This window comes from Propithecus coquereli, unplaced genomic scaffold, assembly GCF_000956105.1.
Source record: "Propithecus coquereli isolate 6110/MARCELLA unplaced genomic scaffold, Pcoq_1.0 Scaffold442, whole genome shotgun sequence".
In the NCBI taxonomy this organism is placed as follows: domain Eukaryota; kingdom Metazoa; phylum Chordata; class Mammalia; order Primates; family Indriidae; genus Propithecus; species Propithecus coquereli.
Genome location: NW_012150197.1, coordinates 1793582 through 1820850, shown reverse-complemented (window position 1 = coordinate 1820850; position 27269 = coordinate 1793582). Strand labels below are relative to the sequence as shown.

Sequence of the window (27269 nt, the reverse complement as noted above, 5' to 3'; positions counted from 1 at the left end):
CCCCCTGCCCCGCGCAGCTCATCTGCAGGACGAGAGCCCCAGTGTGCACCCAGCAGACCCCGCCTGTGTCCCAGCTCGGCCGGGCTGCGGGAGCACAAGGCGCGAGCTCAGCTTCCAGGCCCTCGGTCGCGGAGCCAGTGTGCTCGCGCCAGGGAGGCCCCGGCCTGTGTTTTGGTTGCCGATTCCAACAGGCAGCTACAAACAGACCCCTCGGGCGAATCTAAAATGGGAATCTTGGGAAAAACAGGCAAAACAAGTACAGATAAATTTGTTTTTAATAAAGGAGTTAATTTTCTTTCAATCCTATATAAAACAATAGCAATTAAAAACTTCATTTTTGAAAGTAAAATATTTACATATGAACAAGTAACTGTGCAAAATTTACATGAAAAAATGGAAAGACGGGGATTTCCTAAAAGACAAAATAAAAGGTGTAACAGTTCCTGGGTGTTGATAAAAATACTGATCAGCGTTCAGGCTGCGCGCGCGAATCAAAGTCTAAGGTGAGAACTCACACGGAGAGTGCAGAGTATTTACAGTCATAAAAGTACTATTGATAGACAATCTCATACAATAACCTCTGAAAATATAAAGAACCAATTAGTATATTTGTAATAAAAAAATAGGTACAAAGAAGGGGCTTTGCCCTGGGCCCGGCGAAGCGGGCCGGGCTTGCATACAGTCTCTTAGCAAAATAATTATAGTTTACACAGCATCTGCGTCCTGTGCCAAAGAGCTTGTACGGTCACCGACAAAATACACCGCTTCCAACACTTGATTCACACTGAGAAACAGTCTTTGATGATTCTTCTCAACTTTGATTTTATTTAATCTAAGTTTTCACTTTCAGCTAAAAAACACAGTGCAAGTAAAATATATTTATGCTGAAAAGGTTTCCATCTCTTTAACTTTACAGCTTTACAAACTATAGCAAATAAAATGCATTTGTACAGGTGCTGACCACACACACTCGGGGGCCGCCGCCCTCGCGGGGCTCGGCCTCGACCACGCGCAAGTGCGGTTACGCTCCGAGGCGACGGCGCTGCGATGACTCGTGTGTTCCTCGAGGATTCTGAACTGGGGTCGGGGGGAGATAAATAGTCTAAAAATCAGTTTGCTTTGCCAACTGACTTTGCAAAAATAAAATAAATGAAATGAGGTCGTCGACTGCAGACACACACCTACATGGTAAGTCAGATGGAACTAAACAGGATGCACGAATAACGTGGAAACTGCTACGCGTTGACAGAGGGCAGCTAATCGTTTGCTGAGCGATCCATCAGTCTTTATATGGCTTGTTTGGCAAGAAGGCCACTCGATCGAAGATGAGTTGAGATTTAATTGTCCTTTAGGAGTATCCACAGGCCTTTGTATTCTCTCGGTTACAGAAACGTATTTTCTTTCGTACTGGAGAGTTGATTTAGAAACAGGAATATAAAACTGTTCCATTGTAAAGAGGTGGCTGTTTTTTAAACAATATCCCATTTGCTTGTTACAAAAAGGCGTAATCTGCAAATATATAAAAACGTCCCAGGCGTCTGCCGCACGCCACGCCGTCCCGCGTCACTTGAGGAATGCTTTGTAGAGCAACAGTGAATGGCTTGTCTCGCGCTCGTTTTCTAAACAAAATATGAGGTCCCTGAGGTTGACCCGCGTGATTCTTTGCCGCGTGAACTGTCTGGGGGTTCCGACGCCGGAGCTGCCTGGGACCACCGAGCCTGGGCCCGACCCCTGGTGACGAGAAAGAGACGGTCGTGTTAGTGGTGCTCGGAGGTGGGCTGAGGGCAGGAGGAAAGGGGGTGACTCGTGTTTGGAGGCCCCTCAAGGACCTGGTGTCACCTCACCTCCATCACGTCGCCCCACTGGGCACAGACTACAGAACTCCCAACGGACAGCTCTCGCTGTTCCGTTCGGCACAACTAAGCGTCTGCGTTCTGATGTTAAAGTTGCTCGTGTGTATTCAAGTGCAAAGAGTACGACGGCATTTGACGGCATTTCTCCTTCAAGGTCTAAGACGCTGGAGGTCGCGAGTCCCGCCCGGCCCGCGTGCCAGCAGCCCTGCAGCCAGGGGCCCAGGCCTGGCCGTGCCCTGCTGTGTCCCTTCTCCTGTCTCGGGCCCCAGGGCCACTCTGCCCTGCTTCTTGGTGTGTCTCCGACCTTAATCACCGGTGCGAGAGTCAAGGGAGGAGGCACCACTGAGGCCCCCCCCTCAGACCCGCCTCGAGGCACTTTGGTGGCCACTTCTCCTCGTGTGAAGGAACCATTTAGGTTTCCTTAGCGGTTCCCTCCTCAGTCTCCACAACAGCCCTCCAGGGGCATTTTGTGCTGGAGACAAACTGAGACACCTCCCAGCGCTGGGGCGAGATCAACAGCAAAAAGGAACGAGGAGGAGAACGGGCCCCACCGCCATGACGCCACCTGGCAGCGGCCGTCCCTCGAGGGGCACCCAGCGGACTGGACCACGCACCACCCCTGGACACTCGGTTGGGCCCCTGGGGCACGGCCCGCTGGCGGTGTGGCCAGGGCCGAGCTGGAAAAGGACTTGCTCTCTCCTCTCCAGGCCTTGCTTTCAGAATCGTCAGAGTAAACGGCCCCCCCCAGGGGGTGAGCTCGCTGGCTGAGGACCCCGGCCTCCCTCCGCTCACAAACGCCTCCCACACCGTCCTCGCCTTTGCTGCAAACTGCCCTGCGCCCAGCTCAGGGCCCGTGAAAATGGCACTTTGGACGCCCAACCTGCCCCGTCCCAGGGCTCTTGAAAGGAGCAAAATAAAAGGAGGCTGGTCTCGGGCTCCGGCGTGCCGCACAAATCCCACCTGCTGCAAACGCTCCGCGCAAAACCCAGACAGAATCACCGTCCGCCGAATCCCAGCTGGCCCAGGGCTCTGCGCACACGCCGGGGAGGTGGCCCTGCTCCGGGCTCTGCCTCGCTCCCTGGCATCCACCCAGACCGGCCCAGAACCTCAGACCCCAGTGCCGCCAGCACCTCGGGGCTGTCTCGGAGGAGAGAAGTCCAATCCCGGGAGCGGGGGTTGGATCCACCAAGCACCCCCCACCCAAGCAGTGGGCTGAGAGCTCCGAGCACACAGCAGACCTGGGACAGCAGCAGGTGGCTCTGGGACTGGGGGGATTTCTAATCCACTCCACCTGTCCCCAGTACACAGCCAGACAGCAAGCAGCTCGGGTCAAAGTGGCAGCCAGCACCAGCGTGTCGTGAGCTGTGACAGCACGAGACCTGCCCGCACCCCTCCCCTCCCGCCCTACTGTCCGTGGGATCCGCACACACACGTCAGGCCACCGAGAGCGGGCCGTAAGGAACAGTAGCAACAAAAGCCTCAGAAGAGAGCTCGACGTCACTTCCAGGAGGCCGAGGACAACATGCTGCCTCGCTGCCCGCGTCCGGCTACCTCCTGCAAAAGCAACTGTGAACAACAGGAGGGCGGGCAGACCCACGAGAGCACCACGCCGTCTGCACGGGGGAAGACAAGGACGCCCAAACCTCCAAGCAACTCGAGTAAGAGAACGGGCACGTCCCGGAGTGTGATCTGCCACCCCCCAGCAAGGCCACGTGGCAAAGACAGAGGACGGGGCAGGGGCTGAGGTCAATCGGAACCACAGCCAGGAAGCCGGCGGCGGGGACCAGAGACCCTCAACAGCTGTCCTGGCAGGTCAGAGCACGGGGAAGGCACCTTGCAGCATGGGGCGGGAGGGGGTCCTCAGAGGGCAAAGGTGTCCCGGGGAGCCCATGACTGGTGGGTGGTGACAGGGAAAGAAGGAAAGGAGCAGTTCAGGGTCCTGCGACACAAAAGAGCCTCCCCATTGGCCACAGGCCTCCTGCGCAGCCTGCCCAACGGCCTGCACTTGGCAACGCAGCCAGGAGAGGGCGCCATTGAACCACGGAGCCTGGAAACCACCGAAAACCACAAAAACGAACCGGAGGGTCGGAGCCGCTGCGGACAGTCGGGAAATGAACTTCCACACGTATCGTTGACAAATCCACCCGTGAAAAACAGGAAAACCGTGAGACAAAGCTTTCAACAAAACAGAGTATGCTTAAAACCAGCGTTTGAGGATATGAAAGTCACCTTGAATCAAAAACTCCCAAAACCAGGGAACAGTTAAAAATCAGATAAAAAATAAAAAAACAAGGAAATGAAATTGGAGTTTATTGGACCAGAAAGGGAAGGAAGAGCCCAATTACCTCAGAACGGACGGTCACGGGGCGGGGGGGGAGGGCGCGGGGACGCAGTGGCACGGTGATGGGGCGAGGGGCACAGAGGGTGGGGAAACGGTGGGCGCGGAGGCCACGAAGAGAGAACCGTTCTCCTGTCGTCAGAGCCCCCGAGGAAGAAAATCAGTACAACGGAGCAGAGGGAGATTGAAACCACAATCCAAGAAAACGTCCCAAATGCAGAAAAAGACCAAAATCTACACGTGGCAAGGCCCAGTGGGTGCCCAGGACAATTAGCCCGGAACTGTCAGCTCTGAGACGTTCCTCGTGTCGCCGCTAGTTTTCAAAGATGACGACCGCCAGGTGGAAAGAGGGCGTGGCCCGCGTCCCCAAGTGCCCACAAGAAATTCAAACAAGCAGCACAGAACACACTCCTGGGGGAGAGACACAGCGAAGACGAAAACGCCCAGGACAATGGAACACTACGGCGCGTCGAGACAAAGCACGTCCGCCACATCGATGAAGGCGAATGGGTTTAACTCATCTGGTAGAAGAAAAGGATTTTCAACGTGGCTCATAAAACAAAGCACGAGCACACGCTGAACAGAGACTCACCGGCACCGAAGAGATTCGGGGAGGCTGGAGGCAGTGACGCCGGCACCGCGGGCCAACAAGCAGAGGCCGGGTGACCACGAACGTGGACACTTCCTAATGCTAAAAGTTACAGCTCGCAACGAAGATACAACACGTGGGTATCTACACACCAAGTAACACGCAGCCGCCTCCGCACGCCAAACCCACAGGACACGCAGGGGTAGAGAGTCGCCTGCTAACGACAGAGACGAGCCGCAGACCCACACCCAGATCCCGCTTCCCAACGCCAGCTGCGGCCAAAGGGACCCGCACCCCTCGGAGAAACGGCCAACGCACAGCCGTGGCAGGGAGTACGCAAGGTGAGCCTGGACCGTTGCGTGGTGTCAAGAAGGAGGCAGAAGAGTGTGGGTCGTGGCGAAAGGACACAGGGACCGACCAGAAGGGGCTCGTGGTGGCCAAAGCCGGGGCCACGTGAGCAACAAAGTGGACTGGCCGGATCGCCACCTACGAACGTGCCCACGCCCGTGTGAGCAGCCGCGCGGGCGAAGGCGGGCGCGGGAGGAGAGGCAGTGCTCTCCGCAGGAGGACGCGACTGGCGCACGTGGACGCGGGTCTGACAAGGCTGCCCGCTGCGACTCCAGCGTGCCACTCTCTGGCAAGGGCGGCACCCGGAGACGGTGGGACGACCAGTGGCTGCTGGGGGCAGGGCAGGCGACGCGCGGGGGATCTCCGGGCAGCGCAAACACTCTGCGTGAGGACGCAAAGGTGGCGCGGCCATCACGTTTGTCACAACCCACAGAACGCAGGGCACACGCGTGAACCCGCGTGTAAACCACGGACTCGGGGTGATGACGCGTCAACGGAGGTTCACGCGCCGTAGCAAACGCCCCACGGTGATGGGACGCTGACAGCAGGGGAGGCTGTCGGGGCGGGAGTGTGCCGGAAATCTCCGCGCTTTCCTCTCGTTTTTCAGTGAACCTAAAACGGCTCTAAAAAATAAAGTTAGTCATTTTTTTAGAAATTAAGAAAAATATCAAATAAGGTCTTTAGTGAATATCATACCAATGTTTAACATCAGGGGAAACTGGGTGAGGGATATGTGGAAACTCTATGTACTGTTTCCGTAATTTTTCCGTAAGTCTAGAATTAACTCGAAATAAAGTTAAAAGAAAAAGACCCACCCTACAGAAATAATCCTAAATTTGAAATAGGGCCAGGCACCGTGGCTCACACCTGTAATTCCGGCACTTTGGGAGGCCGAGGAGCGAGGATCGCTTTCGCTCAGGACTTCGAGACCAGCCTGGGCAGCATAGTGAGACCCCATCTCTACAAAACATAGAAAAGTTAGCTGGTCGTGGTGGCATCTGTCGTCTCAGCTACTCAGGAGGCTGAGGCAGGAGGATCCCTCGAGCCCAGGAGTCTGAGGCTACAGTAAGCTGTGATCACGCCACTGCACTCTAGCCCAGGTAACAGAGCGAGACTCCATCTCTTAAATAAAAAAGACAGAAACAGAAGGTGAAAAGGAAAAAAAAAGGGATAAATTTTTTTAAAAGAGATTTTTAAAAGATTCAAGAGAAAGTAAAAATTGCTCAAACAGGTAAAGAAGATACAACATACGATTAACAGGAACCTCTGAAAAGGAAAACAAGAGAACAGAAAATACAAAACTTTCTTTTTTTAACTACCGTTAGGCAAGACGTTTCTAAATAAAAAAGATGTGAAACTGCACATCAGAAGAACACAACACACCCCTGAGGACACAAATCCGGAATAACCAACCCCAGATGCACCCCAGCAAAACCACAAGGATTCAAGGAGAAAAAGTCTTTGGACACCTAGGCAAAAGAATAAAAAAGGAAATAAAATGAGATTACCATCAGACTTTGACAGCAACACTTACACCGGGGGAAAACCTATATTTAAGATACTCAAGGAAAGAAAAGCTATTAAAATTGACCCTCAGGTATAAAAGGTGCAAACCTACGTTCCCATGAGCCATTCCAGAAGAGTCTGGAAGAGAGTGAGACGCAGCCCGGTGCGGTGGCTCTTGGCTGTAATCCCAGCGCTTGGGGAGGCCGAGGCGGGAGGGTCACCTGAGGCCAGGAGTCCGAGAGAAAGATTTGGACAACCAGAGCGGAGACAGCGCACGAAGACAGGCCAAGAGCATTAACTGTATCATCCTTGGCGGATGTGGGATTAGAGGAGGCAAAGGGGAGACACGGTGGCATCTGACAGCTAAATGCCCTCACGACACATAAACCAGGCGACGGGAGACAGCACAGCCGAAACCACGGCTGGCAGCACCAGCAGGTGCACCCTCAGACCACACGCGTGGCCCTGAGATGCTGTAACTGCATCATCTCCTGTGTCTGCGAGGACCAGGATTCCTGTCCCCTCCCCCCCACCTCCCCAGCCCCTCGCCCCCACCCCAGAGAGCCCAGAACCAGAATCCTCCATGTGGAAGATAAAGATGTCATTTCGAAGACTGTAAGCAAAACCATACACCTCTGATTCTGAACCATCTCAATTGGAGAAAGCCACAAGCACTCGCGAGACCGTTCCCGCACACTTCCTAGCTTTCCGCTGCCAAGGCTACAACCCCGGCGGCAGCGAAGGCCCCGAGGCCCAGGTCCGGCCTTCAAATACCATTTCCCGCCGGGAGGAACCGGCTCTTCTGGAGGAAGGACCACTTCCGGGTCTGGAGGGGCAAAGGGGCAGGATTTGGACATTCCACCCAGCAAAGACTCAGCGTCGTATCTTACAACACGACTCGGGAGCCAACCCGGAGACGCTGCCCCTGGCACAAGCTGAGCTGCGACCAAAATGAGAGCTCTGGTGGACTGAAACCCATCAGTCATGTTGGAGTCCCGAGGTTATAGTGATAAAAACATACGGACGTCGCTCAGCTGCTGAGGACGACAGGGAACTGACTCACTGCCTTAAACCGGGTAAGGAGAAGGGTCCCTCCGGCACGTGTCCACCTCTCCTTTATGAACCGCGCCCCCACGTAGCCAAACAATAGTTGGGGGGCAGAGACTCCAAAAACAGGTCCCAACCAGTCAGAAAGAACTTGCAGCTGAGGAATGTCCCCACTCGCAGCCTCCCAGAGGGCCCGGCCCGACCTGCGTCTCCCGGCCAGGGGGACGGCGGCACCGCGGTCCTGCCGCTGGCCAGGAGCGCAGTCAGGAGACTCTGGGTCCAGCTGCCAACGTGCAGGGAGCTCAGGGGGCAGAGGAACACGCAGAACCCCACCACACGGCACGCCCAGCAGTCCCCGACGAGGAGACGCACAGGCAAACGGCCCCACCCTCCAAGACGCGCTGTGAGCGCACGGAGGGCGAGGACCACAGATTCCTAAAGACTTAAAATTTTGGTTTCTTTTAAAATCAAATTTAAAGCAAGAAACAGAGGCAAGGTAGACCAGGGTGTCTCCGGTGCACAACTGGGAGTCACGGTGTCCCTGCGTTTCTTCCCGGTGTCACCTCGGAGTCGGGACGGCAGCTACCTCTGGAGGGCGGTGGGAGGCTGTCACGTGGGGGGCACGTCGGGGGCTTCTCAGGTGCCTGGCCAAGGCCTAGTGCTCGAACTGGTGATGGATCCACACCCCACGATGATTCAGTACGAAATCGAGCAAAACAAGTTACCCAACACCTTCAAGACCCGCTGTGCAAGAATCGTTAATTCTAACTGCCCTTCCTAATGTCCAAAATTTTAGTTCTTCCTTGGTTTAGAAATCTTTGGTGTGGGCTTCGCAGCCCCCGTGGCTAGCGCATCTCCGGCCCGGCGAGTGCAGGTCCAGCAGGGAGCAACGCCTGCCTCGGCCCCTATCCTGGGGCCGAAACTCCCGGCCCTCGCTCAGGCCAGAGCCCTGGTCAGCCGCAGAGTTTTATACTTTCTTATGTCTGACCCACACAGGAATCCCAGTATTTTACTTATAGCTCAGACATGCATTTACAAAACGATGTTTGTTTGGGTTTCTTCCTGTACTATCCAGCATGTTTACCTGCACTGCACAGGGAGAGATTTCTCTGAACCTCTGGGTGCCACACGGCCCAACGCCGCCAGTCTCCACTCACCCGAGCACCTCCTCTCCACGCCAGGGAAGCGCCGCTCGGAGTCACTGCTGGCACTTGGGCAGGCGAGCCCCGGCCCGGAACAACCCAGGCCCCACACACTTCCCACAGCCCTGGGGCAGGCGGGGGAAGCACTGACCCGTGAGGGTCGCTGCCCTGATCCTGTCCCGGAGTCCACCTCCACGCCTGCGAGCAGGGCGGACGGCCACAGAGCAGCGCCGAGCACGTGCCCCGCGGCAGGAAGCGAGATGGAGGTACCGGGCATGGGGTCACTGTGCCAGGGGAGGGCCGGGGCGCTGGAATCCAGCCTGCCCGGGGAACCCTCGTTAACGCTGCCGGCATCCAGCTAAGACACCAGAAAGGCTCTTCCCCGGAGCGCGGCGACCGTGACAAAGCTCACACCGAGCACAGACAGGGAACAGTTTGCGGGCTGAGTCCCACTAAGTTCAGGGGACTTGAGCAGGTACTGGGCTTCCCACAGATGGCACTAACACCGTGAAAAAGTCACACAAGTTCACGGTGAGCAGCCAGCAACTCAACCACCTGCTAACACGAGAATCGACACTCTTCACGGGACGATGGCGGCATCTAGTCTCTGCACGTGCGACCCACAATGTCCAGCATTCAGGCAACGATCGCTAGACACGCGAAGGAACAGGAAAATGTGACCCCCAGTCAAGAGAGAAAAGCAGCCAAGAGAAACCGAATCTGCGACGGCCCAGGTGTTGGACTTGAGAAAAACTTTACAAAACAGCTTTAATACGTTTGTTCAGAGAATTAGGAAAAAAAAACGAGGTCTCAGTGAGTGAGTAACAGGGAATTTCACCAAAAAATTGTAAACCGTAAGAAAGAACCAAATGGGAATGCTAGAGTCGAGAAACACGTTAACAAGGGAAGACGTCACGGGACGGGCTGTCAAGGAAGCTGAGGACAGATCAGCAGAATGTGTCCAGTCTGAGGAGCAGAGAGAAGAGAGACAGCGAATGGCCCAGGCTCAATGGGGCAGCGTCAACAGGTCTAATAAACGTGTAACTGCAGCCCCGGGAGAACAAAGTAAGATTGAAACAGAAAAACTATCTGAAGAAATAATGGCCAATATGTTCCAAATGAGATGAAAAGCAACGACCTACAGATCTAACAAGATCAGAGAACCAAGTCTCAAAATAGCCAAAGCAGCAGCACGAGGCGTACAAAGAGCAAGGATAGAAATCACACGAGGGCCCCAGAAGACGGTGGAACAACATCTTCGAAGTTTTGCAAGAAAAAAACTACCAGCTGAGCATTTTATAACCGTGAAAACATCATCCAAAAGTAAGGATGAAACACAACGATTCCGTCGGAAAGCAGCCCGCTGTGTGGCGAGAGCAGAGCCATCCTGCTGGGAAGCTGCCACGGTGACCGGCGCCGGACTCCGGCACACCCAGGTGCTCTGCCGCGAGGTCGTTAACAGGCCTGCGGCACCGATGCCCTCGTAACGATGCTCACCTAACCTCCCCAGTGAACAGGAGTTTTGCAGCAAAGTCGGACCCGTGAGCAGCTGCACGTGTCTTAGCCCAAGAACCTGCTGCACCAAGGACGTTTTCTGGAGGATGGATGTGAATCCACCATCTCACGGCCACCGCGACAGCACTTCTGTTTGGAAGCGTCTGTGAAATGTTTCCTTTTGAGAAACTGGGTTTGTCGGCCTCTTTCTTCAGCCTCTCGGCTCCCCTGGCCCGTGGGGGCAGGTTTGACAGACCTGCTCACCACGGAATATCCGTGAGCCATCCAGGAGCTGAGAGGCCGAGAGATGGGTAAAGGGGACGTGTGGCACCTTCTGTTCCTCAAGGGGTCTCAGGGCCGCTAAGTCACTTCGAGATTTCTTCACGTGGTACTGAAAGGTGTGGCCAGGCTGGCCAGCCACTTCCACGTGGCCTGGTGTGGCTCACCTTTTAGGCACCTGTGGCCCTCTGCATTGCGGGAACACCCCAGAAACACCGTGGGTTCAGGTGAGAGCCGCCTAGCGCACTGCGGTAAGGAAGGCAGTGAGCAGCTGACGCAGGGGGTGGCTGCCTGTTTGGAGATGGAAGCCCAGCTAGCAGCAGAGGTAAAAGTAAAAAGATTTTTTAAAAAAAGCTCTATGGTCAGAAGGCGGCTTAATTCAAGCTGATATTCAGGCCAGGCACAGCGGCTCACGCCTGAAATCCCAACGCTCTGGGAGGCCGAGGCGGGAGGATCACTTGAGCTCAGGAGTTGGAGACCAGCCTGAGCAATAGTGAGACCCCGTCTCTACTAAAAATAGAAAAATCAGACAAGCGTGGTGGCACCTGCAGTCACAGCTACTCAGGGGTATCTCGGAATCCTACTGAAAGCCAGGATTCGGTGTAAAATCGGGACCCTTGATTGAGGCAGGAGGATCACTGAGCCAGGAATCGGAGGCCACAGTGAGCAGTGACAACACCACTGTACCAAGCTCGGGCGACAGAGCAAGACGCTGTCTTGAAATTAAAAAAAAAGAAGAAGCTGATGGCTCAGACTATAATGTTTCTTGGGGGGAGAAAGCTTCTGCTTTTTTTTTTTTTTTCCTCTTTTGGATCCTGTTTCTTGGAATGTTTTTTTCAGTTGACTGAAAACACTTTTTTAAAAAATTGTACATTTGGTCTCTCTGTTGGGGGCCTTTCTTGGAGGCATAATTCTCGCCTTTTGGAAACCTTAAAATCTCCCCAATTTGGCTCCTTCGAGATTTGTTCTCCATTTCCTTCCACCTCTGCTCCCCCTTCCTTTCAGCACAGGAAGAGTCTAGAGGTGACGTCTGGCGGCCCCCAGACCCGCTAAGGGACCCAGAGGACAGCACCACACCCCCCTTGGAGCCCAGGTCGAAGGCTCTGCTCTCTCCCGCACTGAGACCCTCCTCTCTTTGGCTCTGGGGACCCAGGGATGACTCAGTGCTGCGAGAGAACGTGACCTCTGCGTGTGCGATGGCCGCGGTTTCAGAGGTGGCCGACGGCGCTGAAGACGAGTGGTCGTTGCTGCAGGGCCACTCATTGCTTCGTGCTTTTGGGTAAGGAAAGTGCGGTCTGGACACCACGCAGCTGTGGACACACTCGCTGCTGAGGTGAGGCTGCCCTGGGCGTGGGGTGACTGGCAGTGGGTCGCCCACCGGCCTTGGGGGACGTCCCTGCAGCGGGTGCACCAAGGAAGTGCTGCACTGTCCAGCCCCATGGCCTTCCCCCTTTGGGGGAGCCTAGGATTCAGTGTCAAAATGCGACCCTTGTTCTGGGGGATCCAAATGTTCTGCCTTCCAGCTGCGCCTCTTTGCACGTATGTGTCAGGCCCTGGAAACAGCAAGCACGGCGCCGGCCTCGGCTGCGGATGGCTCTGCCCTGAGCTCAGCGGTCCAGGTGGAAAACAAGACTAAATGAGAAACGACCCATCTAAATGCAGACTCCCTATAAACTCCCATGGCGAATTCCTATGATTTGTTACCTTGGCATCCATTCTTAACCTTCCTCGGATATACACAAACTCCTTTAAAAAGCTTAAATACTCACTCTGAGATGTAAATTTGCAACCCTGTTTTCTCTAAAACTCAGTAAGAGCTTTGGCCACGAAGAACAGATTAACTTTTTCCATTTACAAAATCTGACTCCACTGTCCTTTTAAATTAGTCAGTTTTACCTGTCTCATGGCAAAAACGTTCAAATCAAAGCTTTTAAAATCTTTGCGGTTTTATGTACACTTGTGTATGTGTCTGTTTGTATAGTGTCTAGATGGTACCAAATTGGCTTAAAAATACATAAGTGCTGATAAGTTAATAAGCCCAAATATTTCTCAACTTCATGTGACTTTAGTAATCTTTGGTAAATAAAACTAGTTATAAAATTGTTATTAAAATAAAATAGGAATTGTCTTCAAAACTATCAGTATTAAATATAATTCTGACATTTCCACCTGGGTCCACTGGGCGGACAGGTTCAGGCTATCTTTGATAGATGTTTTAGGGTCATAGAACTGTTGCTTCTATTTCTGATACTTGTTTGACTTGTCTGTGAGCTGTCTGAGAGTCACTAGGATTCCAGGCTCTAAACCAATGACCGTGGTGAGGACCGGAAACATTTGTGGAGATACCTCTGGCCCAGCTGTGCCCCCTGGCTACGCTGGGAAGGGTCAGACATTATCTTCACAAATCTATCTTTTGTCCTGGGCTCTGCACTTGGTAGATTTTAATAACAATTAAGATTGTTCTAGCCTGGGCAACAACATGAGACTGTGTCTCAAAAAAAAAAAAAAAAAAGGCCGGGCACGGTGGCTCACACCTGTAATCCTAGCACTCTGGGAGGCTGAGGTGGGTGGATCACTCAAGGTCAGGAGTTCGAGACCAGCCTGAGCAAGAGCGAGACCCCCATCTCTACTAAAAAATAGAAAGAAATTGGCCAAACAACTAAAAACAGAAAAAATTAGCCAGGCATGGTGGTGCATGCCTGTAGTCCCAGCTACCCAGGAGGCTGAGGCAGGAGGATCGCCTAACCCCAGGGGTTTGAGGTTGCCGTGAGCTAGGCTGACACCACGGCACTATAGCCCGGGCAACAGAGTGAGACTCTGTCTCAAAAAAAAATAAAATACTCATGCCTGTAATCCTAGCACTCTGGGAGGCCAAGGTGGGCAGACTGTTTGAGCTCAGGAGTTCGAAACCAGCCTGAGCAAGAGCGAGACCCCGTGTCTACTAAAAAGAGAAAGAAATTAATCAGACAACTAAAAATATATAGAAAAAATTAGCCGGGCATGGTGGTGCATGCCTGTAGTCCCAGCTACCCAGGAGGCTGAGGCAGGAGGATCGCCTAAGCCCAGGGGTTTGAGGTTGCCGTGAGCTAGGCTGACACCACGGCACTATAGCCCGGGCAACACAGTGAGACTCTGTCTCAAAAGAAAAATAAATAAATAAATAAAAGACAAGAAAATATTATTTTACTTCCTAGGTTTTTACTGAAAATTAAGGCTATTAGGAGTTCGTATGGTAATTAATAGACGTAATTAAAACTACTAAATATAAGATAAACAATTGTATACACCCTGGTACTTTTACCAAGGCTTTGTTCTATATACAGAATGTGTAAGAAAAGAAAGATGTGTCTGGGGACAAAAAGGTTATAAGAAAAACATAAAATGTGGTTTTTATTAAAGAAAAGATAAATTTCGTCTAGTTTAGAGGTTATTTAAAGATTGTTTTAAAGAAAAAGGATAGATAAAACTGAATGGGCAGAAAGAGAATGGAAAAAATTGTAAGAGGTTATACAAGTTTGATGGAAATCTTACCTTGTGTGGTCAAAGCTGATTGAAATTAGGTGCATCTATTTATTTATAAAGGTTTATTAAAATTACACTTAATATCAATGAGACATTATAAAGGTAAAATTCAGTTTCCTCTTTTGAGTAAAATTTTCATACAGTATTAATAAGAAATAACAAACTTTTTTGTTTACCTTTTCAGTAAACTGCAGTTAAAAAGGAGAGAGGAAGAGACAGCTTCACGCCATCTTTACCAGGTCTTTGTTTGGAAAACTGAGTCTCCTTCCTACCAAAGAGTAAAGGTTTTTGATTTTTGAAATCTTTGGTTAAACAAATGACTATTTTTCTACAGTGACCTGTGATCCTATTTTGATAACAGTGTTGTAAACCTTTTTTATTTTGATATTAGAATTTAAAACCTTGGATATATGACAAACTTCCCAAAATCAAATTTCAAATTCTAAAATTAAGTTTTTGTGACCCAAACTAACTTAGACAGAAAAAATAAGGCCTCTGAAAGGCCAAGAGAGACAGATTAGTCTTCTTCAGTATGTTAAAATTACACAAGAAACATTGTCAAATAAGAAATGGTACTTGAGTGGTACTTGTATGTTATTAATATGTGTTCCAAAATTGTACAAGATTCCTAAAAATCCAACACCTCTTGGCATATGCGGTAAATTGCTTTATTCTGATGCTTTTTTCTAAAAGCTTTTTGCAGACCCTAAAGTGTTGTGTCTTCCAGGAATTTCAGAGAGACCCTGACCAGTAACTGGGACACAGGTTTCCAGAAACTCAGGGGATCGTACCACTGGACGAGGCAAAAACTTCCAGCACAGTAAGAACCACATGGGACTGAACCGATAAAGGAGTGAAATGATTTTTTTTTACTTTTTTTGTCTCAAACATTGCTGATTCTTTTCATGTTTTGCTTTCCAGAGTCAAGAAAACTTTTGTTCTTCTGAGCTATATTTATAACTTACAGCAATTGGGTAAAGTATACTTTTGTGGGCAAAACTGAGACATTTACCTTTCACTCTACCTGATTTCTCCAACATCTGGAAACTATGCGTGAGTACTCTTATCTTACGGCAATACAGTTATCTGCATGCGTCCGATCGATACAATGTATTTTCCTTTCATCGCTAGCACTGGGGGCGTTGGAGGGGTGGTGAAGAAGAATAAAAGTACAATAAAAGAAAAAAAGAACAAAAATAATTAAGTTTTTTTAAAAAGGAAGAGGAAAGAACCCCAATGTTTTCTTATGTGACGGGACACCTTGGCGACACGGGGAACTTGACGAGGCTTTGGCAGGGCGGGTCAGAGGTGACCGCTCTGGGCAACGGAGGGTGACTCCACTGAGCCGCCACCACGTCCATGTGGTTCCCTTACAAGGCTCCTGACCTCACGGTAAGTAAAGAAAGTCACTTCCTGACAGGCCCAGGAACCTCGATTATTTTGAGACCTCGAGAAGGAGGGACTCACCAATTCGTACAGGCATTATGGGCGCAAACACGCAAACTTGTGGCGAATCCTTGGCTTGGCTTCCTGGCCTCGAGAAGCTTTTAAAAGTCTAATCATATTCCTTAAGAGAAAGTTCCAGCAGACCTAACTTAAAAGGAGCCCATCACTAGTCCCACGGCACTCTGGCAAATAACCAGGCAAGTACAGTAAGACTAAAACTTAGTTTGCAAATAAACTGGTCTATGACTTCTCTCTGGCAGAACAGGGGACAGGAGGAAGAAAAACTGTTTCAGAAGGAAACCACGGCACACCTGCTGTTAGATTCCAGGCCTCACCGTTGTTTTTGAGCATTTATCTGCCTACAGTTTGAACTGAACCCTGAATTATTTCCTGGCTGCAAGTCTCTACAGAGACTTGTTTTAATTGTCTTCGCCATGTTTTTAATTGGCTCCCTAATAGGTCTTTTCCTCCCGTTCTGACATACAGATTCCTTTTCATTGTCATCCTTGCATGCATTATACTGCCACTGTGTGCATTGTACCTCTATTAATTTTTCCGATTTACCAATGCTATGTATCTCTCATTGTTTTACTTCTTGCAAGAAAACCAAAATCACAGTATTCCAAAGACCAGACGTGATTCAACAAAGCCTTGGAGGGAGCCTCCTTCACTGGGAATCCGCTGGGCCTGACCTGTTTTCCACTGCCAACGCCCTGCTGCTGAAGCTACAGGACATCCGCACCCTCCCTCCAGGCCCAGGAACGATACTGCGAAAGAGGTAAGTGCGTGAGACCGTAAGGGCCAGTCTGGAGGGGGGAGTGCAGGAAAACAGCCTATGGCAGGCGAGAGTGACGCCATCTGAAAGGGAAGCCACCAGTGACCGATGCCCGACTCCTGCATCCCCAGGTGCTCTGCAGCAAGGTCTTTAAACAAGGCCCTAGCACAGACAGCCCCTCACAAAGATATTTCTCTCACCTCCCCCGGGTCAGGAGTTTCACAACAAAGCTCAACCCATGGCCGTTGTGCACGTTTTACCGAAACAGCTCGCTACAGAAAGGATATTTTCTGGAGGACGGGTGCGGGGATCCACCGTCTCTCAGCCGCCCGAGACACCACTTCTGTTCGTAAGTCCCTACGAAATGTTTCTTTCTGAGAAACTGGATTTGTCAGCCTCTTTCTTCAGCCTCTCAGTTGCCTCGGCCTTTGGGGGTAGGTTTGCACAGACCTGCTCACCACAGAACAATTTCAAGTGAACGAGAGCTGAGAGAATCCGCCCCCAGCAGACTGGCCCTATGAGAACCGCTAAGGCCGTCCCTCGAGCCAGAGGGTGATGGGGGGTGGGAACGTGGCTCTACGGGAAGGAATGAAGGGCACCAGAAATGGTAAACGGGCAGATAAACGTAAAACACTATTTTCTTTCTCTCTTCCTATAAAAATTTACCTAAAAAAACAATTGAAAGTGTAAAGCAAAAACAATAGTACACTCAGGTAGGGTTTCTATCTATTAGAGTGAAAGATGTAACAACAAACACCAAAAGAAACTAACAAAATTTGAACAGGAAGAGGTGACGACTCCGGCCGTTCACACTGCGCACTGCCCACTCCGCTATAGGGGCTCATCTCGCGTGCCCGTCCCAGGAGGAACGGCCCCCACTGCGATCATTCCTCTGACGGCCACACTCTCCCCACGTCCTCCTCAGTCGGTCTAAACCTCCTCGTAGTAAACCATGCTGATCAAACACCTTTACAGAAAGACCGTTTAGCTCATGTGACATCCACCAAGTTGGTTTGAATTTAAAGTACGGCATGTGAAACAAACATTCCAAGGAAGGTGAGAGGACGTGTGAGCGGTAGGAGGCTACTTCCCCCGCACGTGTGTGTCCCTGAAGACGACACTCCCCGAAGCCCCTCCCAGGCCTCAGTCCCACCACACTGTTGTACCTCTGAGCCCGGTCCCGGTCCAGGACCATCCACTTTCCTCTTTTTCCTGGGCCCGATGGCGGCCAGCGCCGTGAGGTTGGCATCGCGCTGTCTCATCTGCGCCAGTTCCTGCTGCTGCATCTTATTTTGTAAAGAAACGAGGAGGATCATTTCCTGCACGATTTTCACTTACTACAAAAGTAATACATAGACACCAAATGGTTTTCTAAAATTTTCTAAATTATAATTTCTTTAACATTTTGACTTTTTTTTTAACCGTAAGTATATTCTATAATCAGAAAAATAAGGATCTTTCTAAGCAATAGATGCTCATCTTAAAACGCTCAAAACATGAACAAGGATAGAAACCAATGCCACCCAATGAGAAGTCATCGTTCAATATACAAGTAGGACACAAACTGCACAAGAGAGCACCTTTCACGGAGCACATTATTTAAAACAAATTAAACAGCTACGTAAATGCCCACTGTATGGAACTATCACGGTTTTCTGAACGTCTCTCTCTCTTGCTGGACTTTCTAGACGGCTGTGAACACACTCTCGGGCGTGCAGTGGAGACCCATGACTCAAAAGAGCTTTACCTCTTTTGCCTTCTGTTTCAACCGTAACTGTTCTGGGTCTTCTTGTCGGGATCGAGACTATTTTTGAAAGAGGCAAAAAAGAAGTTATGACCTAAATGTTTGTCATCTAACAAGCGTTACTGCATTCATTATACATCATCATCTAGGTCGTGTGAAAGAATGCATATTAAATTTTTTAAATGCTTATAGCCAAAAGATGAAAATTTAGATTGCGAATCATGGAAAAAAAGCCACCATTCTTAAGCAAATCAATGCCATCTGGACACAACAGGAAACAAGATACGCAGGCGACGGCATGCCAGAGGCCTGGGAGGGCTGCAGGCTCGGGTCCTGCCGCAAGGATGGTAAGGGGAGGCCCCCCCACTTCACAGCAACCCTCTCCATGGATTATGGTCTCCTGCCCGACTCTCAACAACCTGGCTCTGAATGTTCTAGAACACACGGCAACGTAAGCGTAAAGAGTCATGGGCTGGCTCACGGGGCTCCCTGCACACGCACCTCACGCCTAAACTGAGGCGCTAGGAATCCTAAGCAGGTCCCCTGCTCAGGTGTCTGTGCTCGTGCAGGTGGAGGCGCCGAAGGAGCGAGGCTGCTCTGCAGCTCCCTGGCAACCCGCACGCACCCCCAGGCCAGCCGGGGGCACTGCTCGGCCTCCCCAACCCTGAGCGCCCAGGGAGTCTGTCCAGGAGGAACAGGAGGCGCCGAGAGCGAGAGCACCAGGCCGTCAACGCGAGCACTTGCCTTTGCTGCCCGCATCAGGATCTCCCTCTCCTGCTCGTCCTTCCTCTGTTTCTCGATCTGATCGAGCTGTTCGAAGAATTTGAGCTGAGCCCGGACATCACTCGCCTGCTCGTATCTGTCATCGTCCTACAAAAAAAGCAAAAACACCATTCCTCACCAACGTGGGGACCCAGCGAGCAAGGGTTTCTGTGCACGGCTCCCTCCCTCCCCAGGCCAAGCCCCACACCGGCAAGCAAACCCGCCCTGCCATTTCCCCAGACGGGCGCGCTGCACCCTGGGAGCGCCGTCTGTCCATACATGCAGAGAAGAGTCTCAGCTGGTGATCTTGGGGGCTCATGGTAGTTTCAATTTTATACACCTTGACATTGTCTGATTTTTAAAGTAATACGTAAATTTTTTTTTTTTTTTTTGCAGCAACATAGACTATTCCTAAAGCACACGGCTAGGTGTGCTTACTTCGAATGCTACTTTGACGGTGGCACCAACCCCTGGTCAGGGGCGCAGCACCTGCCGCACTCGGTCTGGCCCACTCCTGACTGCTCCGAGGTGAGACAGACGAGGTAGGTGTGTTTCATTCTGAAACCTGCTTCGTGAGGACGGGGCTGCGGCCCCCGTGGGAGGTACAGGTTCAGCTCCCGGCCCCAGGGAGGAGGCCAGCACTCACAGGTGCTGGGAATCCCGGAGCCGAGTAAGAGTGGAAAACTTCATGGTTTTCAAAGCTGAAAAGGTTCACCTTCCAAAAAGAAAATCCCTCTGGAGCATCCTCTTGCAGGGACCCCACCCAAGCGCAGAAAAGCGCAGCTGACTGCCTTCCCTAACCCAAGTCCACAGAGCACGTGAGAAGACCACATGGCTAAAAGAAATGAAATCTTCCCAAAATCTAGTCCTGTGAAAAATTCAAAACAAGTTCACAAAGGACATGAGGGCTCTTGGGACACCTGTGCCCTGTGCCCGGGAGTGGGGAGGAGGCTTCCAGACAGCACCGGCTTGGAAACCGACAGCAGAAAGACGCTCTCCTCGGAAAGCTGCCCCGTTACCTTGTAAGAGAAGTTCTTTTGCTGAGCTGTTTCTGATATTTTTTCCACAAGATTCTGTAGCCTTTGTTGCGTGGCGTGTGATACGTAACTTACTACGTCTGGGTGTAATTCCGTTATGCCGTGTTTTTTACCTAAAGGTTGGGCAACAGAAAGAGTATTTTAGAATCATTTAAACACTTTCTCTTTCCTCACTACTGTTTCTTCTTCTATCCACCAATACAGCTGTACGTGGTTCAGCATCAGCCCGGGCAGCGTGGAGACGGCATCTACCCACACGTCAGCTACTGAGAACCACCACCAGCAACCACGTGGAAACGGAGGCAGAACACAGGACGAGGTGCCAGCTGTGCTTACGTGACGCCCCTAGGCTCCAACAGAGACGCCGGCAGACGGTGAAACTCACGGTGCTCACCAAGCCCTTCTGTGGACGCTAAATCCCTATGACAAGTCCCTAAATACGAGCTCACCTATTTCTAATATTCTTCTCTGTAACGGCGCTGGGAGGAGGAAGGTCTCGTCTTTGCAGGACCGTGTCAACGTGCCCACCAACTCAGAGTTCGTGGCCAATATTCGTGCACTTTCTTCTGACAGGTTCACACCAGCCATTGATGCAACATCGTTAATGTCATCATCGTCCCTTGAGAAAGAAGAAAACGTCACTCCAACTGCATAACGGGGTCGTCAGGAGGAGGGCTGGGGTGCCTCTGACTCGGTGGGCAACGAACACGGGGGCAGGAAACCCCCGGGTAGAAATCACAGCTGGCGCCCACGCCAGGCGCTATCCCCCGGCTCCTGCGCCTGCTATGTCCTGCCGTCAGAAAGAGACATCTAACTGCCGTCTTTGAAAGCTCATCTGCTCTGCTAAAGGACAGCGCAGGGCCCAAGCACGCAGATGTGCAGATGCAGCGGCACCGGGACCGGAGGAGGCCAGACCAGCAGCGCCGCCTGCTGCTTCAAGCACCATGCCCCACGTGACACCTTAAATATCTCGACAGCTCTAATTTCTTCTAAAACCACCACGGAGCCTCAGGAAAGCTGGAAAAAAATACAAAGAATTTCTTCCTGAATCATTTGAGAGTGAGCTGCTGACCTGACATCCCCATCTGGACACTTCCATGTGTGCCCCCCCACAGACAAGGGCGTCCCCTACAGAACCAGGGGCGCCACGGAAGCCAGGCCACGAGCAGCAGTCCAAGACTGTCGGCTACTGCTCAGGCCTCCCGGTGGGGTAACTGTCCCCGCAGTGACTCTCCCAGCAGGAGGGTCCATGTGCGCGTCACATGCTGCGTTCAGCTGTTGCGCCTCCTCAGTCTCCTTTGGGCTAGAACACTCCTCAGCCTCTCCTGACTCTCATGCTCTCGACGCCAGGAAGGGCACAGGTCAGCTGTCTGCAGAACGTCCTCTCGGGAGGAGGCGCAGGCCCCACAGCCCTGCCGGGGATCCTGCCGAGTCTCGCGCCCTCCGCAGCTGGCTCCATTACGCGTGTGCGGTCTGAGCGCGAGACTGGGCGACCTGCCCGGCATCCCCCCGCGATCACCCGTGCCTCGCAGGGAGGTACCGTGAAGCGGTCCACACACCCAGTCCTTCTCCGTGTGCTCACCCAGTGACCGACACAGCCATGGGCTTCCCTGACGGTCACAGCCAGAGACCGCCGAGCAGTACGATGCCCACACCTGCCCGGGGAGGGAAGGCGGCCACTGACTTTCGCGCCCTCAGTCTGCGAAGGCTGCTCTGTAACATGGCAAAATGGTCCCGCTCCTCTTGTACTTTCCTTATCCCAGCCCTGGACTGAGCCTTTTCTCTGAGGAGCCCTCGTTATTTCAGTGAAAGATGTTTCTAGAAGATAAGGCCTGAGCCTAGGTGTGCTCACCGCTGTGGGGTATTATTGAGCCCTGGCTCTTTCGCAGGACAGAGCTAGAAATGTACGTCCGTCTGTAGTTAGTTCTGTATCTAACTGCGTACGTGGAAACCTGTGAGTGTGCGTCAGTCTACGTCCTGCTGTGATCCAACACCGCAGGGTTCACTCGAGTTCATGCCTTTCACTGGATGGCTAATTCCTTCCTCGACAGAAACCAGGGCCTCCCGCAGCCTTGACTAACTCACTTTCTCGCATGCAGATGACCTAATCCCCTTCCCAGCCACTCAGGAACTGACCCCACTGCTGGGCTGTCCCCGGCACACCAGCCCCTCACCCTGCTTGGGCTCGGGCCCCCGTTGGTCCCCAACCCTGCCCTGCCGGGTGGGGATGAAGCACCCAGGACAGGGAACCTGCGGACACAGGCACCGCCCGCCCATCCACCACTCACAGCGGCCACAGCCTCCCCGTCACTCAGGCCCCTCAGGCCCCGCGGGCACCACCCCGGACAGGGACGGTCAGACCCGCTGCCGATCAAGAGCCCGAAGCAAAACACAGCATTGCTGGAGGTTCTGACACTGCACAGAGGGCTGAGAGGCAGGTGACGCGTCCTAATCTGCACTGTGATGAACTCGAGACACCATGTTGTGATGTTATAAAGACGAATTTTCTATTAGTTCACATAAAAACACCAGTTGGTTCACTACCTGTAGGAAGCAAACCTCTCTGACCTAACCCCGGGGGAAAACACACTCTGCGCAGCCTTAAGTCCACACAGAGTGTGACGGGACACAGGGTCACAGCTCCTAGCGCCAGGCCGCCTCAGGAAGACCCCAGGCGGGAACGGGGTGCAGGATCCGGGCTCTCCGCCAAGGCCGCGGGCCCGCTCCTTACCGAAACGAACCTCCCCCGGGCTCCTTCAGTTTGCTTTTCTGAGCAGCAGCTGCTTGCGCCGAGACGGCGGAGAGGGCTTTGGTTCCAGGCAGCACCGCAGGTTTCACCACGGGGACTGGGGAGCAAAAGGCACAGGGAGCCGCGTGAGGCCTGGCGCTGTCCTCCCAGCCGGCCACAGGAAGGTTTCAAACACTCAGAGTCTAAGTCTAAACCACAGTTAAAAGCTTTAGCTGCATCTCTCAAGCGTTCATTTTCCTGTATTTCATCAAACCGTCTTAAGTGTAGGAATGACTACGGATAAGGAAACTAACAGTGGTAAATACACGTTTAATTCTAGAAACCCGAGCAACCGTGGTGCTGGTGGCACGGCGCTGTAAACGTGATCAATGCCACCGGGTCACGTACTCCAGACGGTCCATTTCACGTTGTGTGTGTTTTACCACAATTAAAATAAACGAAACCCCAGCGCTGGCCCGCCTGGCGCACCTGGCTGCAGCGGGTTCAGCTGGATCTGTGGGGGCGTGGTGAGCATGATCCGGCTGTGAGGCTGCCGCAGGGCGACCATCGGCGTCTGCGTCAACGTCACCTGCGGGGGCCGGATCAGGGCTCCTGGCTTCGGAGGCTGCTGGATCACCTGAGGCAGAGCCGGCAGAGAGCACAGGTGAGCTCAGTCCCCAAGTGCAAAGCGGCTGCTCCCCAATGGGGGGCTCTTCCCTTCGTTTTCACACCCCCCGCCCTCCAGCAAGGAACTCTGGGAAGACCCCACGTGCTCCTCGGCCCCAGAGAGCCCCAGGACCACGCTCCGTGCGAGACCCCCACAGACGAGGGCAGGTCGGGGGGAGCAATACCAGTGTAGGGGCCCCGCGTGAACTAGCAGGTTGGGCAGATTTGCTACTTGGAAGGGGCACTTGGCCCCTGGTCAGTGCCTGGAGGGCCCGCGGAACAAGCGAAGTCTGCTGCGCTCGGCAGCCCCGTGAGGGACAGACAACTGCCCCGGAAGTTAGCAGAGGTGCAACTGCTGCCTGGTGGCTGCAGGCCAAGTGACTCTGCTCTTCTGTGGTGTCTCTTGGGCTGGATGACTGAGCCCGCAGTGGGCCTGGATGCCCGACGTCCTCCCCTGCCTGGACTTGGCCCCTCCAGGGCCTCCACCACTGCCCCAAACACGGCCTGCTCGCCCTGCGCACCTGGCACTGGCCCCCACACTGCTGCCTGCCCAGCTCTGCTGCTGTCCCGCCTGTCCCGCTACACAGCCCTGGCGGTCTTGACTGTGACCTTGCTCAGAGACACTGGATCCCTGTGGAAGCTACAGAGCTCGAGTCCACCCAGTCTGGCCCCAAACCTTTGAATTCAATTTCTGCCTTTTACAAAGGTATCCCCCGAGGGAACACCTAAGTTATGGGACACTTGCAGGGCCTGGGGTGGTATCCCGTGACGAAATCTTTTTTGCAACAAAACTTCAACGTTCCAGTTCAAGCCAGTGTTGCCACCTAAGGAGGCTGCCACAGGCCCAGGGAAAAGCCCCTGGTTTCCAGATCTTTCCAGGCTTCAGAGTACAGGTGACGGATCAACCCGCCAGCCTGACCACACACCCTGCAGCAGGGAGCAGAATGCAGAAGCCACCCTCCTGCTCAGCGCAGCGTCTGCTCATGGGAACACCCCCAGCGCCACTGGCGCGGCCAAGCACCCGAGGTCAAAACCTTGCAAGGAAAACGACCGCCCATCGAGTTGTGCTTCAACAGAACTCGCCGTGTGGGTACATCGGCCACTGACCGTCCCTTACGCTACGGTGCGGCAAAGGGCCGTGACCTCTCCCCATCCAGTGCCGAGAGGAGCGTGAGCGAGCCCTGTCTCCGCGCGTGGACCTCCGACTCTCCTGCTGCCCACAGCTCCGTGGCCTTCCCAGCGAAGCCTCCCCACAACTGCGTTACCCCTTCTCCCCGCCACTAACCAAAGCAAAACCAAGTGCGGATTTTAGCTGAGCACACACACCAACACCCCTCTTGGTTATCGTCTGTGCTCCACCGCAAGATACTCCGTACAGCCCACTATTGACAACGGGAAGCCTGCGTTGTTTTATTTTCATTTTAAGCTGTCTTTAGAGAAACAAAACCCCTCTGACGTTGAAAAAACTTCCTCTCCACAGCTGGTGAACCCACGACGCCTATGGGAGGGAGCACGTTCAAAACGCAACTCCTCTCTGCAGAGACGTCCTCCCCAGCCGTGGAGCGCGGCACCGCGACCAGCACGGGGAAGGCCGGATCCAGACCGTAAGGACGCGAACCACTTACGAGCAGCCGGTGGCTCTGCCTCCGGGTCCCACCTACCGCTGCACCCTGCCGCGAGCCGTTCCGTCCCGAGAAACCAGCCCCCCCCACCCGCCAGCTCCGGCCTGACCTGACCGTCTGATGCAAAGCACAGGCCCTGCGTCTCACATCTGGGCCGCGGCTCCCAACCCGCAGAACGTCTATCTGCAAACATGCCGCGCTCCTGGGACCAGTGAGACCCCCAACGAGGCGGGTGGGGGACGTGCAGGGGTGCGCATCTCACTTTACTGAGAAACAAAATGCGAAGTCGCAGGGCCTCAGGCTCCAGACTGCGTCTTAACTGTTTGAGGTGACACCCAAGCTTCTTCCTAGCAGCTTTCCCACACACTCCTGCAAAGGTTTCTCTGAGCCGTGGCCGCTTTATCTAAGAGGCTGGCGGGCGCGCTGGCGCGGCAGGCGGGCTGCAGAGGGATGGGCGAGGCTCGCGCCTTCCATACCAGCGGTGTGGGCTGCCCCTGCTTGCCGACGCCCACCTGCGTGGGCTGCGTGAGGCTGAGCACGGGGGGCTGGAGGGCGCTGGTCACGGTGGCCGCCGTCTTCCCGGCCGTGCGCTGGACCGAGCCGCTCAGCACCACGGCCGTGAGCGCGGTAGTAGCCTGCGAGGTGGGCGGCGGTTGCTGCTGGCTCTGCTGGATGAAGGCCGCTGAGTCAGGGGTCAGCTGTCTCAAGGCGGGTAAGCTCCTCTGGGTGGAAGACAGACACCAGGGTCAGGACGGGTGCGCCGGCTTCCTTTCTTAAACACTCAGGAAAGTTCTCCAGCTAACGGGAGATCCAGACCCTCGCGGACACCTCTCCGGATGTCAGGTGCCAACACCCCCACCGCTAATTCCCTCCCACCAAGTGGGATTATTCTCAGTAACAATTGTAATTGTCCAAAATTTGTTTAAAAAACAAAAGAAGCCGAATCTTTAAGGTAGTTTTAAAAACGTGCCAACACCAGCAATCACCTGAGAGAGAGAACCCGACGCCGCCGGAACCCGCGGTCCCGGCCGGCTCCATGAGCGCCGCCCCTCCCCCGTGCCAGGGGCACAGGCAGAACCGCAGCGTCGGGGACCACTTTGCAGAACAGCCACTCTGTCCCCAGACCCTCTACGCTCCACGCCCCCCGGGCAGGCAGCACAGGTGGGCACACACCTGGAGCACCTGCAAGCCCACCCTCCCCTCGCGGTGGGCCCCGCCGCCACCTACAGGCGCCGGGACCTTCCAGTTACCTTCAGGAAAGGCACGAGGTAAGGCTGAGGCGAGGAATTAAGTTCTCGGTATAACCTGCTGGTGAAGTCCTCCGCTTCCATTTTTCCATCCTTAAAAGTAAGATCCACACTGAAGTTCGCAGCGAATGAGTTTCACACACACCCTCCTAGTTCCACGTCACCAGCCTCGTCGCCAGCCGCTCCTGCCTGGTGTCTCCCATGACAGAGAGGGGAACGTCGGCTGCATGCGTGGAAAGACGGGTTCTGGGGACATGCGTGGCAGACGCTCACCGGGGACACTGCTGAGCAGCAAGCTGCTAGCTGTGTCTCCCTCTGGGTGGGTCCCCCCTACTTCGGTCCCCTCCTGAGTTCTTACCCAATGCCCGTTTTCACGTAATGACACCACGCACCTACTCGGTGTCACAGGGCACCAGGGGCCAACACAGAGGGCACCTGGCCCAGCCAGGGAGTCGGCAGCCCCCCACCCCTGCAGGGCACCAAGGAGCTGGGAGTCGCACAGAGGGAAACAAGCACAGAGCAGGGGCACAATCTGCGTCAGAAGCTGAAGGCACTTGGTGTGAAGCGGGGAAGTCACGCACCGAGGGCCGGAAGTAGGTCCTCACGGCCTTTTGCTGCGCAAAGGCACGTGGACTGGACACTGAGAGAGAGGAACACGTGGCCGCTCGGGCAAGGAGAAAGGCACAGAAAACTGGCGACTCCAGACGGCCGGGCGTCCAGCTGAGGGCCAGCAACCCCAGGTTCCCAGAGCAGACAGCCCGGTCCCCACAAGAGGCAGATGCGGGGCCTGGGGCGTGCGGGTTAAGGAGAGGACTCGCCCAGAGGACGGCACGTCATTCACCGAGACGAGGGGGGGAGGGGGTGGCCAGCTCTGCTGCTGGAGCACGGACGTGTTGCAGTGGCCTGCACTGAGGCGAGGGGACAGAGCCAGGCCTCTGGGGGGCTGCGGACACCTGGGAATTTCATGAGAGGCAGAGCCGCTCGCCCTGCCAGCAGCCAAGCCCAACCCTAACTGACGCTGAGGTTGGCAGGTGTGCACAGCAGCACTCGGGGACGCACAAAAGACACATAAGAAAGAGCCAGAAGAGGGCTGCGGGGGACCCTGACAGCACAGCAAGTGGAGG

The 27269-nt window shown here is 53.6% G+C and overlaps 1 protein-coding gene across 1 annotated transcript in view; it reads right to left on the bottom strand.

The window, feature by feature from the left end:
* Positions 1-1563: 1563 nt before the first annotated feature.
* The window catches only part of TAF4 (TAF4 RNA polymerase II, TATA box binding protein (TBP)-associated factor, 135kDa), a gene marked incomplete at its 5' end in the record, with an annotated part of 75063 nt that continues 49357 nt past the window's right edge, over positions 1564-27269 (bottom strand). The window contains 10 exons of the mRNA XM_012654553.1: positions 1564-1731; positions 17506-17625; positions 18087-18143; positions 18828-18953; positions 19865-19995; positions 20332-20501; positions 22614-22728; positions 23100-23247; positions 25375-25620; positions 26149-26238. Of these exons, the coding sequence (XP_012510007.1) occupies positions 1564-1731; positions 17506-17625; positions 18087-18143; positions 18828-18953; positions 19865-19995; positions 20332-20501; positions 22614-22728; positions 23100-23247; positions 25375-25620; positions 26149-26238 (1371 nt within the window). The remainder of the gene's footprint in view (positions 1732-17505; positions 17626-18086; positions 18144-18827; positions 18954-19864; positions 19996-20331; positions 20502-22613; positions 22729-23099; positions 23248-25374; positions 25621-26148; positions 26239-27269) is intronic.